Source organism: Xenopus tropicalis, chromosome 9 (assembly GCF_000004195.4).
Source record: "Xenopus tropicalis strain Nigerian chromosome 9, UCB_Xtro_10.0, whole genome shotgun sequence".
Taxonomy (NCBI): domain Eukaryota; kingdom Metazoa; phylum Chordata; class Amphibia; order Anura; family Pipidae; genus Xenopus; species Xenopus tropicalis.
The window spans coordinates 1,462,778-1,475,580 of NC_030685.2; the positions used below are offsets into that span (position 1 = coordinate 1,462,778).

At 46.0% G+C, this 12,803-nt stretch overlaps 1 protein-coding gene across 2 annotated transcripts in view; it reads right to left on the minus strand.

Moving 5' to 3' along the window:
- Positions 1–530: 530 nt before the first annotated feature.
- LOC101732019 overlaps positions 531–12,803 on the minus strand; it is a 100,796-nt gene continuing 88,523 nt past the window's right edge. The window contains exons 1-9 of one of the 2 annotated variants that reach the window (XM_031892897.1): positions 11,453–11,793; positions 9,588–9,917; positions 8,537–8,836; positions 7,214–7,315; positions 6,566–6,931; positions 5,897–6,205; positions 5,184–5,519; positions 3,779–4,078; positions 531–1,691 (exon numbers count right to left, since the gene is read on the minus strand). In XM_031892897.1, coding sequence (XP_031748757.1) covers positions 1,120–1,691; positions 3,779–4,078; positions 5,184–5,519; positions 5,897–6,205; positions 6,566–6,931; positions 7,214–7,315; positions 8,537–8,836; positions 9,588–9,917; positions 11,453–11,498 — 2,661 coding nt within the window. In that variant the 5' untranslated portion in view covers positions 11,499–11,793 and the 3' untranslated portion in view covers positions 531–1,119. Of the gene's footprint in view, positions 1,692–3,778; positions 4,079–5,183; positions 5,520–5,896; positions 6,206–6,565; positions 6,932–7,213; positions 7,316–8,536; positions 8,837–9,587; positions 9,918–11,452; positions 11,794–12,803 lie in introns of those variants that run through there. The other variant, XM_031892896.1, reaches the window with a different exon arrangement.

The window sequence follows — 12,803 nt, forward strand, 5'->3', positions numbered from 1 at the left end:
TGGAATCAGGAGCAGAAATATGGGCCCCAGGGGTCTACTGAACAGTTTTAGGGCCAGTTTGGATAGTGTCACCATAAAGTATGCAGAAAGTACAGTAACCAAAATTCATATATCACATTTGGGCAGTCATGGCTGCTGCGGGGCACTGCATGTACTGCATGTACTGCATTTACTGCATGTTTATGTTGGGTAATGTTATAAAAGACCACTCTAGTTATTAGAATATATTTTCTTCTGCATCCAAAATGTAAATATGTCTTTCTCCAAAATACTGATCAGCAAAACTTTGCTACGTATGTGGCTATTGTGACATTCTTAAAGGGGATATAAATCCAACCATAACACTGTCCCACTGCACCCCCTTGTTTTGCTACAGAAGTTGCGGAAAAATGTAATTAAAGATGCAAGAAAATCCACCAATGAGAATTCTACTGATGAAGCTGAATGATGTGGGCAGCGGGCTAGTGGCTAGTGCAGGTAGGATTCATAGAGAGAGAGATGCTTCATTTTATTACACATTATAACCTTTATTGATCTATTATTGTATATTGCATGTACATCTGTCATTACACATCAACATTTTTTTAAAAAAAACTTTTAAATATTGCAGTAGTTACTTACAGAGTGCGTAGGGTTGGCATTGTACTCTATATATATATATAACTGTCAGGTGGAGCAGTTTATTTACAAAATCCGGATATGCAAATAAATGAAATAAAATAAATAACAAGAACCAATAATTAACAATGTAACGGGCAAGTAAAGGGGTGTAGGGTTTGCCATGGACATACAGTGGGTAGGGTGGCTCGATGGCGCTTATTCGGTGCTAGGCTGTAGCGTTTGTGGGTTGGTACCTTAGGGGGTTGGCCAAGAGCCCCATAACTTGTCCAACCTCTCAGGGGTTGTTCTTTTGGTATATACAGTAAGTATTGCATGCAGTCTGTGTACTTCTGCATTTGGCCCAGCCATAGTTGGTGGATTGGGGGGGGTACATATTTTCCCAGAGGTGTGTTATAAATGCGGGCTTGGATAGTGATGCTTAATGACTGTAGACTTTCTGCGCTCATGTGTATAAATATATAACAAATACATTGGGGGAGTTATGGGCAGGAATGGGGATTATTCAGGGATCACTAATGGGCCGGCCCTTCTCTCTACTAACTGCCCCAGGCTGGGGTGCCCCACTCTGTAGATGAATTCAGCCCCTTGGTCAGTCTTCTGCTCTGGGGAGAAGGATAATTCTGTTTCACATGTAAATGTCTGATTCTCCTGCCTCTGAGATTTGGGTTCTGGTACTTTATAGCGTTTGGTGCTTAGTGAGGCCTCTGATTGGTCTCCTTTCTTCTCCTTCTTACTTGTGTCTGTGATCTGTGACCCATCAGAATGGGCAGGCACGCCAAGTTCTACCCAGTCTCCTTTCTCCTTGTTACATATATCAGTAATCATTGGTCCATCCCATTGGGCAGGCAGGGCAGCCTCTGATTGGTCTCCTTTCATCTTCTTTAACAAGTCTGAGAACCATGAGGAATGGGCAGGCAGTGGGACCTCTGATTGGTCTCCTTTCCCCTTCCTGAACCAGCTGACAGTCAGGGCATCAGGGAAGTACCCAGAGACCCTACAGCTCAGTGCCACTTTCTCCTTCCCCAGTGTGAGAACCCGGATCTCTCCTACCTGTGGGCGCCAGGGGAAATCTGCCAATAAATAGGGATAAAGTCACAGCAATTACATTCATTTAATAGTATCTTATTAACCCTACCCCCGGCCCAGGTACCTACCCACCTGTTACCCACAGTTCCCTGGGTTCCATAGTCACATGGCTCCAGGTCACATGGGCTTTATACTGGGGATCTGTGTATAACCCCCCCTACATTATGTTCCTATATTAACCCTACCCCCGGCCCAGTTACCTACCCACCTGTTACCCACAGTTCCCTGGGTTCCATAGTCACATGGCTCCAGGTCACATGGGCTTTATACTGGGGATCTGTGTATAACCCCCCCCCCTACATTATGTTCCTATATTAACCCTACCCCAGGCCCAGTTACCTACCCACCTGTTACCCACAGTTCCCTGGGTTCCATAGTCACATGGGCTTTATACTGGGGATCTGTGTATAACCCCCCCTACATTATGTTCCTATATTAACCCTACCCCCGGCCCAGTTACCTACCCACCTGTTACCCACAGTTCCCTGGGTTCCTTAGTCACATGGCTCCAGGTCACATGGGCTTTATACTGGGGATCTGTGTATAACCCCCCCCCCACATTAGGTTCCTATATTAACCCTACCCCAGGCCCAGTTACCTACCCACCTGTTACCCACGGTTCCCTGGGTTCCATAGTCACATGGCTCCAGGTCACATGGGCTTTAATATAGGAACATAATGCAGGGGGGGGTTATACACAGATCCCCAGTATAAAGCCCATGTGACTATGGAACCCAGGGAACCGTGGGTAACAGGTGGGTAGGTAACTGGGCCTGGGGTAGGGTTAATATAGGAACATAATGTAGGGGGGGTTATACACAGATCCCCAGTATAACCCCCCCTACATTATGTTCCTATATTAACCCTACCCCAGGCCCAGTTACCTACCCACCTGTTACCCACGGTTCCCTGGGTTCCATAGTCACATGGGCTTTATACTGGGGATCAGTGTATAACCCCCCCCTACATTATGTTCCTATATTAACCCTACCCCCGGCCCAGTTACCTGCCCACCTGTTACCCACAGTTCCCTGGGTTCCATAGTCACATGGCTCCAGGTCACATGGGCTTTATACTGGGGATCTGTGTATAACCCCCCCCTACATTATGTTCCTATATTAACCCTACCCCAGGCCCAGGTACCTACCCACCTGTTACCCACAGTTCCCTGGGTTCCATAGTCACATGGCTCTAGGTCACATGGGCTTTATACTGGGGATCTGTGTATAACCCCCCCCCCTACATTATGTTCCTATATTAACCCTACCCCAGGCCCAGGTACCTACCCACCTGTTACCCACAGTTCCCTGGGTTCCATAGTCACATGGGCTTTATACTGGGGATCTGTGTATAACCCCCCCCTGCATTATGTTCCTATATTAACCCTACCCCAGGCCCAGGTACCTACCCACCTGTTACCCACAGTTCCCTGGGTTCCATAGTCACATGGCTCCAGGTCACATGGGCTTTATACTGGGGATCTGTGTATAACCCCCCCCCTACATTATGTTCCTATATTAACCCTACCCCAGGCCCAGTTACCTACCCACCTGTTACCCACAGTTCCCTGAGTTCCATAGTCACATGGGCTTTATACTGGGGATCTGTGTATAACCCCCCCCTGCATTATGTTCCTATATTAACCCTACCCCAGGCCCAGGTACCTACCCACCTGTTACCCACAGTTCCCTGGGTTCCATAGTCACATGGCTCCAGGTCACATGGGCTTTATACTGGGGATCTGTGTATAACCCCCCCCCCTACATTATGTTCCTATATTAACCCTACCCCAGGCCCAGTTACCTACCCACCTGTTACCCACAGTTCCCTGGGTTCCATAGTCACATGGGCTTTATACTGGGGATCTGTGTATAACCCCCCCCCTACATTATGTTCCTATATTAACCCTACCCCAGGCCCAGTTACCTACCCACCTGTTACCCACAGTTCCCTGGGTTCCATAGTCACATGGCTCCAGGTCACATGGGCTTTATACTGGGGATCTGTGTATAACCCCCCCCTACATTATGTTCCTATATTAACCCTACCCCAGGCCCAGTTACCTACCCACCTGTTACCCACAGTTCCCGGGACTCAGGGGCTTCCATAGTCACATGGCTCCAGGTCACATGGTGTTTATATTCGGGATTGCAGAACAGATTCCCGGGGAAGCTACAGACACTGGTGATATCATACGTGAGTGGATCTGATTGGGTGACTGTGTCTGTGGGGGGCTGAGTATATTGTGTCTCCCCAAGGATCCAATTGATCTCAATATCTTGGGGGTAGAAGCTCCGTAGGGTGAGGGAGAACTGAACTCTGCCGTTAGTGAGAAGATCCATTTGTACCGGATCCTGACACACGGGTTTAGCTGGGGGGGGAATAATAATGTGTTAATCACATATAAATAATAAGATACTGATATACTGTAAGTGCAATGCTGACTTGTATCTTAGTGAAACTTAGAAAAGGATCCTGTTTAGTAAAAAGCAATTGTTTAACCAAAAACACTGTTGTACTTATAGTACTGAATTGTATAAATATAATGTTTTATAGGAGGAAAAGAAAAGCAACAATAGGAAATAGAAAAGGAAGCAAAGTGCCTGGGGGACAGCATGAATTCTGGGAAACATACAATCTGTTGCCCGAGTCCATGAAATAGTTTAAATTCTAGGAAACCCCCAAATCCAGGGAATATAAAATTGGGGTTTGTATCCGGCAGCAGATAAAGGGGAAGGTGCGATTATACCAAATACTCATTATTATAAAGGAGAAGCCTACAGGGAACTGGGAGATAAACCCCCCACATAGTCCCACCCAGGATCCAGTAAGGGAATAAAAGAACTGACAGCGGGAGCTGAAGGGACAGAGAAAGAGCAGAGATGTCCTACTTTATTTATATACATCCAAAAATGCTTTTAGCAGAGCTGCAATGACTATAATCACTTCCCTGATACCCCAGGCTTGTGCTCCTATTTGCTAGAACTGCCCCGGCCCAGTTCTATTTATTTACTCTACTGCACGTGAGCAGAAGTGATGGGGTATCGGGTAAGTGGGCAAGTGGCCCCTAACATCTGGCAAACCCAGTGATTATCCCTTTCCTTCTCCTATAAGAAGATGTGTTATAAATAACATTTCCCCATTTCATTCTGCTCTTTATTACCAGCAGGTTTCCAACTGTAACAAACAAATCGCTCAGTTGTACAGACCCCGTAGGGCCTCAGTGGTTTTCTCCACATCAAATACAAATAAGTCACAATAACTAAAAGGCTTTCAGCTCTCTATGGCCTGGTGCAGCTCTCCTGAGAGACCCCACTCTCTCTCTCCCCCCAGCTCACACTCTAAGAGCAGTCTCTCAGACCATAATACAGCTGAGGCCAATCATGAGACCCGGCTACAAAGCCCATAGTGGATGTAGAAATGGAGGCTTCGTCCCACCACATTTTTATATGAACCTTCATGTGGTTTTGACTCACCCATGACATTGATCCTCCCAGTACTCGTGTCTATGGGTTCCCCCAGACTGGGATGTGCCACCCTGCAGGTATATTCTGCCCCCTGGTCTCTCAGTGAGGGGTAAATGATCAGACTGGCGGTGCAGCTGTAGGTGCTATCTGGCTGTTTGTGGGGCCATATATATGGGTGAGTATTGGGCACTTCTGTTAGTTCCTCACTTTGTGCCCCTTTCCGCAGCCACGTCACTGTCAGGGCATCTGGGAAATACCCCGAGATATTGCACCGCAGGGTGGTGGGGCTGTTATGGAGAAACTGAGCCTCCTGTATTGGCTCCACTGCTGGTTTCCATGGGAATTCTGTAAAATAATGAGAAATGATGTGGTGACGAACCAAGTAACTGAATTCTTTATAGAAACGGGATTATTCTGCCCAAGTTAATTGAACAACTGTATTGGCTTCAAACTGTGAATATTAGTAGAATCCATTGAGGTTGTGGCATGTGGGGAGATCCCAACCATTTCGGTCGCAGGTTGTGGCCCATTATCTCCCCTGTTTCATGTATAAGACTCAAATACAATAATGTAGAACCCAAATTATGGCTCCCAATGTCTGCTTTCCACTGGATAATCCACATTCATTTTGGGGCAGAACTAAGGGGCAGTTAATATAAAGTGGGTTGGAATTCAAGAGGTTGGACAGAAAGGCAAAGCCTGAGAGCCACAATCCCTTTTACCTGGATCCTGTGCAGAGATCTCTCTGTATCCTGGGGCATCCAAAGATCCATGTTCCCAGGCCACACCCACTCGGAATGCCGGATCTTTATACTGGTCCCCACTAATTCTGGCCTCACTGCACACACTGAATGTGAGATCCGGATTCTCCTCATATAGTTCTGTGGATAATATTCTGCCCTGGGAATCTCCTGCCCCACAGGTCCATGTGATGGAGATATTTCTGGGGTAGAATCCCCGCAGGGTGAGAGAGTACAGGATCTCCCCAGAGTCACACAGAGTTGGTACCACTGATACCGGCACTGGTTTGGCTGGGAAATAAACACAATGTGGAATCAGGTAACCAAATATCTGAGCACAGGGCAGAGAAAGCTGAGGGTTTTACAAGATGTTGGAGAACAGAAGGTGCGTGATGGAACTCTATAGACTTTGTTCAACATCTCTCCTAGAGACCCCAACAGAAGTCCCATGTCCCATGCTGCCAGCAGATATTTCCCATGAGTGATCATTTCAGAGACAGGAGCCTCCATATTAATGATTTATAGCTCTATATACTGTCTAACAGCCTTATGGCCCCCAGTTCTACTACTCTGTGAAGCTCAGGAGCTTTAGAATAACATCACACTAATGTTTCCATTACACAATGTCCCCTATGAAATAAAATCACTTACCATAGATGTTGGCACAGGGGAATCTCCTCTCCGTAGTTGCCCCAGCGCAGACAAACCTGCAGATCAGGGTCACATCTCTGTGTTGCCCCACACGGGGTACAAATCTCAGGGAGGAGCAGTGGGTTTGCAGCCCCTCTTTCCTACAGGTGATGAAGTAGGAGCCCCCCAACAGCCGTTCTGCTTCCCCTGGGTCCCCCGGGTGGCACTGGGGTATCTCCTGCTGCTTTCCTGCCCTCTCCTCACTCCATGTGACCTGTGGGTTCCCCTGGGGGCAGTTAGTGGCCGTACAGTACAGAGTGGCCTCTTCTCCATCCAACAGCTTCTCTGGCCCTTTAATCTCACTCACCGAGTAACCCTGTAACGGAGCTGCCATATTGATTGTGGGGTTATTATATGAGGTACAGAAGCAGAAGGGTCAGAGAGGTTAGAAGAGGAGGGGGAGCAGAGTAAAGGGCTAAAAAGAGCCCCTATGTGCAATAAATATGTAGGAGAGCCCTGCCCCCCAGGGCCTATTAATATGCAAAAGAATCCTCCAATGAGAATCCCAGCTGATGTGAGTAAATCCGGCTCCCTGTTCTCTGTTCCTGCAATTGGAGTTGGGAGCAATAAGCACAGTTTCCCAGCACTGAACAAGGGAATATACATCACCTTTCCTTCTCTGCTTCCATATGACGAGGCCAATCACCAGCCCAACTAGTATCACCCCCAGGGCAATGCCCCCGGCCACAGTCACGGAGCTGGAATTTCCCTCTGTTGGAATAAAGGGAACATTGTCACTGTATGTGGGACCGTTTCCTCTGAGCAGCGCTGTACCCCAGGGTATCATGGGTATTTTATCTCTATCTTTTCCCTGAACACTTCATCACTAGAGATTAATGAAAGTTCCAGGGTCCCCCCCCTTTCCCCCCGGGGCCCAGTTACACAGAAGTCTCCTTCAGACTGTAGAGGAAAGGGCTGGAACCAAGGGTCTCAGTTACCCGGCCAACCACAGGCCTGTCAATCAAACTGTTTTCCTCTTTCTCCCTCTTATTCACATCATTCCATTCTCCCATGTTCTTACTGTCACCCCCCCCCCCCAACTCCCATATTCTCACCTCTGTCTCTAACCCCCCCTACTATAAGTTTCTTTTTTCAGTTGTTTCACTTCTCAAATGTTTTATTTACTATTTCTCTCACCCCCATTGCTCTTATCTACTTTCCCTTTTATTTTCTCTCCTTCTTCTATTTTCACTTCTTTTTGCTTCCTTTCTTCTATCTCGTGCCCCATTATTACCCCCCACTATTACCCCCCACTATTACCCTCCTCTTTGTTTTCTCTTCTCCTCTACTCTCCTTTCTCTCTGTCACATTCTCTTCTCCTCTGTTTCCTTTTCTCTCTTTTCCTCTCTCCTTCCCTCCCTCTCTTTTCCTTTATCATCAACCTCCTGTTTCTTTTCTGCTTATTCCTTCTTTTTCCAACTGATTTATCTTTTCATTTCCCATCTTTTTACATTTTCCCGCTTCCCATTTTTCCATCCAGTTATTCTATTATTATTTACTCAGAAATTCCTTCATTAGTAAAACCGGACGCCCCCTTCTCCCTGTATGTTAATGTGAGAGCCAATCAGGGCAGAAGGTATTTGTACAACTAAAGGGCACATAACAAGGGGGAGCTGGGCAGCCATTGTACAAAGATGCAGAATCTGTTGAAACTTTATAAATATATTATTATTTGCACAAAATATTGTCTATATCAGGGGTGTCACACTCAATCACATAAGGGGCCGAAATCTAAAACTCAGGCTAAGTCACCGGCCAAATTTTGTATTAAGATTCTGTACTGTCAGGCACAGTCACCAGGGGGCGTATTCAGCCCTCAGGCCTTGTGTTTGACACATGTGGTCTATAGTAACACTAATACTCAGAGTTGTAAGATAAAAAGGTAAATTCAGTCTGGACTGGGAAGTTACTTCTGTGACCCATAAACGGTACCTTCATACTCCAACTGGGCATCTTCCTGGAGAGGCTGCTGGAGAGAGCGATGTTGGACTCTGCAGGAGACGTAATGGTCCATCTGCCCATCCATTGGGGGTAACGTCACGGTGCCCCTCACTCTGTATGTGCCGTCTGGGTTCCTCTCAGGTTTGTCCAACTGGGAGTCTGTAAGGTGCTTATTGTCTTTATACCAACTCACATCAATATCCACGGGGTAGAAACCACTGGCCGTACAAGTCAGAGTGTTCTCCTTATTCTTCTGAATAACTTTATTGGGGATACGGATCACTGGGGGAGCTGGGAGAAACTCATAGAATTAATATCAGGGTTTGTGCCCCCAAAGATCAGCGGAAAACTAACAGTGAACAGGGTGGTCCTGTCTTGTTTTCATCATGGGGCTACTAACATGACTAACAACCCCTTGGCAGACTGCTTGGCTTCCTACCTCTAACTGACCCTTCCCCTTACGGCAACATTTATTTCTAGATTTAACCATGTTCTCCATTCATTGGGTTCCCACCCTGATTTAGATGGTGCCTGTAGCCAGTGCCACACGTGGGTCTGAATATACATTAACCCTAAAGGCTGAAGGGGATCTAAGAGAACCCTCTACATTGCAGGTTTCTGTCTCACAGATGAAATATTAGAGAGCCATTAGACCTACTGTACAGGTACATTACTAATGGAGATACTCTAAGCTGCTTTTACTCCAGGGAAACCCCCCCTTGCCATACGGTTCCTGTTACACAGATAGCAGTTCTGTAGATTTACATGATTCTGTAACATGTTCTCCTCAAGAAACCAGTAGCTGGGATTGGCCAAGCAGAGAAGAAGGCATCATGTGATGTCAAAGAAAAACTCACTCATTGTAACTTTCCTACTAAAGGTTCTAAAACATATATTGGGGGAATATTCTCTAATTTTACTTAAGTATCTATTAAAGATATGAAGAAACTTTATTTTATATATAAACACTCTGATTTAAAGAGGCTGCTAAATTCCCTTTCTAGAAGGCAAACGTTACATTTTAGTTGAGAGAACCCCTTACCAAAGATCTCCAACAGAACCTCCTTCTCCTTCTTTTCCGGGCTGTATATCACCAGGCATCTGTAGATCCCCCCATCAGAGATGGACACATTGGCCAGAGACACGGAGACATCCCCATTATTTGCTGCCTCTTTACTGAACAACACCCTGGGGCCGAGGGACAACCCTTTGTTATCATATCTAAGGATTTCCTTATCCTGGAAGTACCAGAAGACAGCGAGGAAGAGTGGGTTTATGGGAGGTTTGGCCAATGAGAAGGTGCATCTGAGTTGAGTATCAGATCCAAGGAGAACCAGTTGGGGAGAAGGGGCAGAAATATCTAAAATGGAACCTACAGGGGGAAATGAAAAGCAGAATTAGATAAGCACACAGGCATTGTTAGCTTGATGGGACACTAAACCCAACCATAAAGCTGCCCCACTGCCCCTCTAGTTCTGTATTGAAGTTGATGAAAAACCTAATTACACATGGAAACCAATTCCCCAATGAGAATGACCCAAAACTTCATTATAGATGCAAGAGAAGTGACCAATGAGAATGCTGATTCCCTGTGTCAGGCCCCTTGCTGGTACCTTACATATAGAGATAATGATGGCATTTTCCCGTCATTATATGGCACAGGAATCAGACATGGGGATAAAGGGACAGACTTGTTCAGTGCTGGGAAACTGTGCTTATTGCTCCCAACTCCAATTGCAGGAACAGAGAACAGGGAGCCGGATTTACTCACATCAGCTGGGATTCTCATTGGAGGATTCTTTTGCATATTAATTGGCCCTGGAGGGTGGGGCTCTCTCACACACTTGCAAACTAGGGCAAACTGGGAATCAGCATTCTCCTTAATCTCATCTAATATAATGAAGGGGAAAATGGCATCATTATCTCTATATGTAAGGTACCAGCAAGGGGCCTGACACAGGGAATCAGCATTCTCATTGGTCACTTCTCTTGCATCTATAATGAAGTTTTGGGTCAGTAGAATTCTCATTGGGGAATTGGTTTCCATGTGTAATTAGGTTTTTCATCAACTTCTATAGAGAACTAGGGGACGCTGTGGGGCAGCTTTACGGTTGGGTTTAGTTCCCCTTTATAGATGACATTTTTGCCCAACTGACTATAATAGAAATATTTGCCATTTTGCCCAGATTCTCTCTATCAGGTTTCATCTTTACACTGAACTGTTCCTTTAAAGATATTTGGGAAGGAGACATAGAAGGAATTTGGAGATTTTGCTGGGAAAGTAGAGTGAGAGGAGCCAGTAGATATTATTGACCTTCTCCAGTTTAATAGGTGGATATAGTTATACTGAGAGGGATACAGTCTGGCACATAAGGCTAAATATTGGCACAATAAATAGGAGCTGAATAAACACTGGGACTGTGAGGGGGCGGAGCTCGGGGTGGGGCCATGTTTGTTCTACTGAGTCTCGGGACTCTCGGCAGCAGCTTCTCTGTATTATTCCCCCCCTACTATATGAATTGTCTATTGATAAAGTCTAGAAAATGTCAAATAGAAGGAAAAGCCAATTTGTTACATTTATCATTGGGAAAATTCCGATGAGTTGGTTTCTATTTTGGCCAAAAAAGAACGAATTCAAAGCAAATGATAAACTTTGCCGTCAAACAAGGAGTTTGTTAAAATGGAGAAAGGGGGAGACGGAAATAGTGTATTGGGGGCAACTCTCATTCCTATTAACCCTGTGATGTCTCCCTGGGGGGCACAGACAGTAACGTGGCGCAGAATATTCCTGACTGTACTGACTGTAATGCCCAGGGGCACGGGGGGGGGGGGGGGGGGGAGGAAATCAGGCACTTACCTACCCCCCTAGGGTTCCCCCCAATAATCTTATAATAAAGGGGAACTTACCTGCTGCCGGCAGTACAAGGAACAGGAGAAACCCCCAACCAGCCATAAGGGAAGGGACGGGCTGGTTCCACTCGGTGCCTCTGCTCTTTGCCCACTGACAGTTTAGTTTCACTTTCCCTTACTGGGAGGGACTGGGAGGGACTGGCAGTGACTATATACTGGGAAACAACTGCACTGTGATTCTCCCTCTGTAGAGGAATTCCATCCTCTCTCCTGATACTGGAGCGATACTGGGGCGATACTGGGGCGATCCTGGGGCAATACTGGGGCGAAACTGGGGTGATACTGGGGCGATAACATATCTACAAGTTTCTCCAACTGAGAAGCAGAAATCATACAGAAATCAGTCTCTCTCTGCCCCTTACTGTTCCCTGCACTGCTGCTTGTGACTGCAAGAACCAGTGTAGCAGCATTCTACTCCCTTTCCCACAATGCCTTGCATGTTCTGTGATTATCAACCCTAGAAAGTAGAGGAATAAGAGAACTGAGCAAGGCATTGTGGGAAATGAGTCCTTGGGCAGAGGGGGTTAAATACTGCTGCACTGATACAATGGTACATATAGTCACAAGCAGCAGTGCAGGGAACGGCAAAGGGCAGACAGATACTGGTTTTAATAGGTTTCTTTTCCTCCTGTTACGTTGCACATTGCCCCAGACTGTGTGAATGAGCCCCCCTGGTTCTGAATAGGCTGCTCATTGTTAATTCCCTATAAACAACCAATAAATCATATCGGCCAATACCAATACTGATCTCCTTACTGGTATCTTGGTGTTTAGTGCTCAGTGGGAGCTGCAGTGGCTTTTCAGGTTGGTAGGGGGCAGTAATGAGCGACATTTTTCACCAGGCATGGATTTGTGGCGAATTTCCATGTTTCGCCACTGGTGGATTTCATATTTGCGAAATAGGCATAAAAATTAGCTGTGTAAATATTTGGCGTGTAACAAAAAATTGGTGCATACTTAAAAATGTTCTTTTTGTTTATTATTTATTATAGACAGCGTACAATTCCGAGGGGGATTAGGATATGAAATGTACCCCCTATAGGGCCATCTAATGCTGACAATGGTGGGGTATTTATAATAAAAATTCCCTTAGTTTGATGTTACTGGGTATCAAAGGATCGGGTAGGGATCTGGCTAAAGTGCACCCCGATATCACTGAATTGGGGGGCAGAGACTTAACTATTCTAATAACTGATCAGTCAGTTCATTGGCTGCACAGGTTGGAGGGGAGGGCACAGCAATATCGACAGCAGCTAATAGCATTTAAACAAGCTGAGATTATTAAGGTTGAACAAGATTATAAGGATTGCACAGTGTATGGCTGGTTGATGGGCTGAGGGGTAAGGAG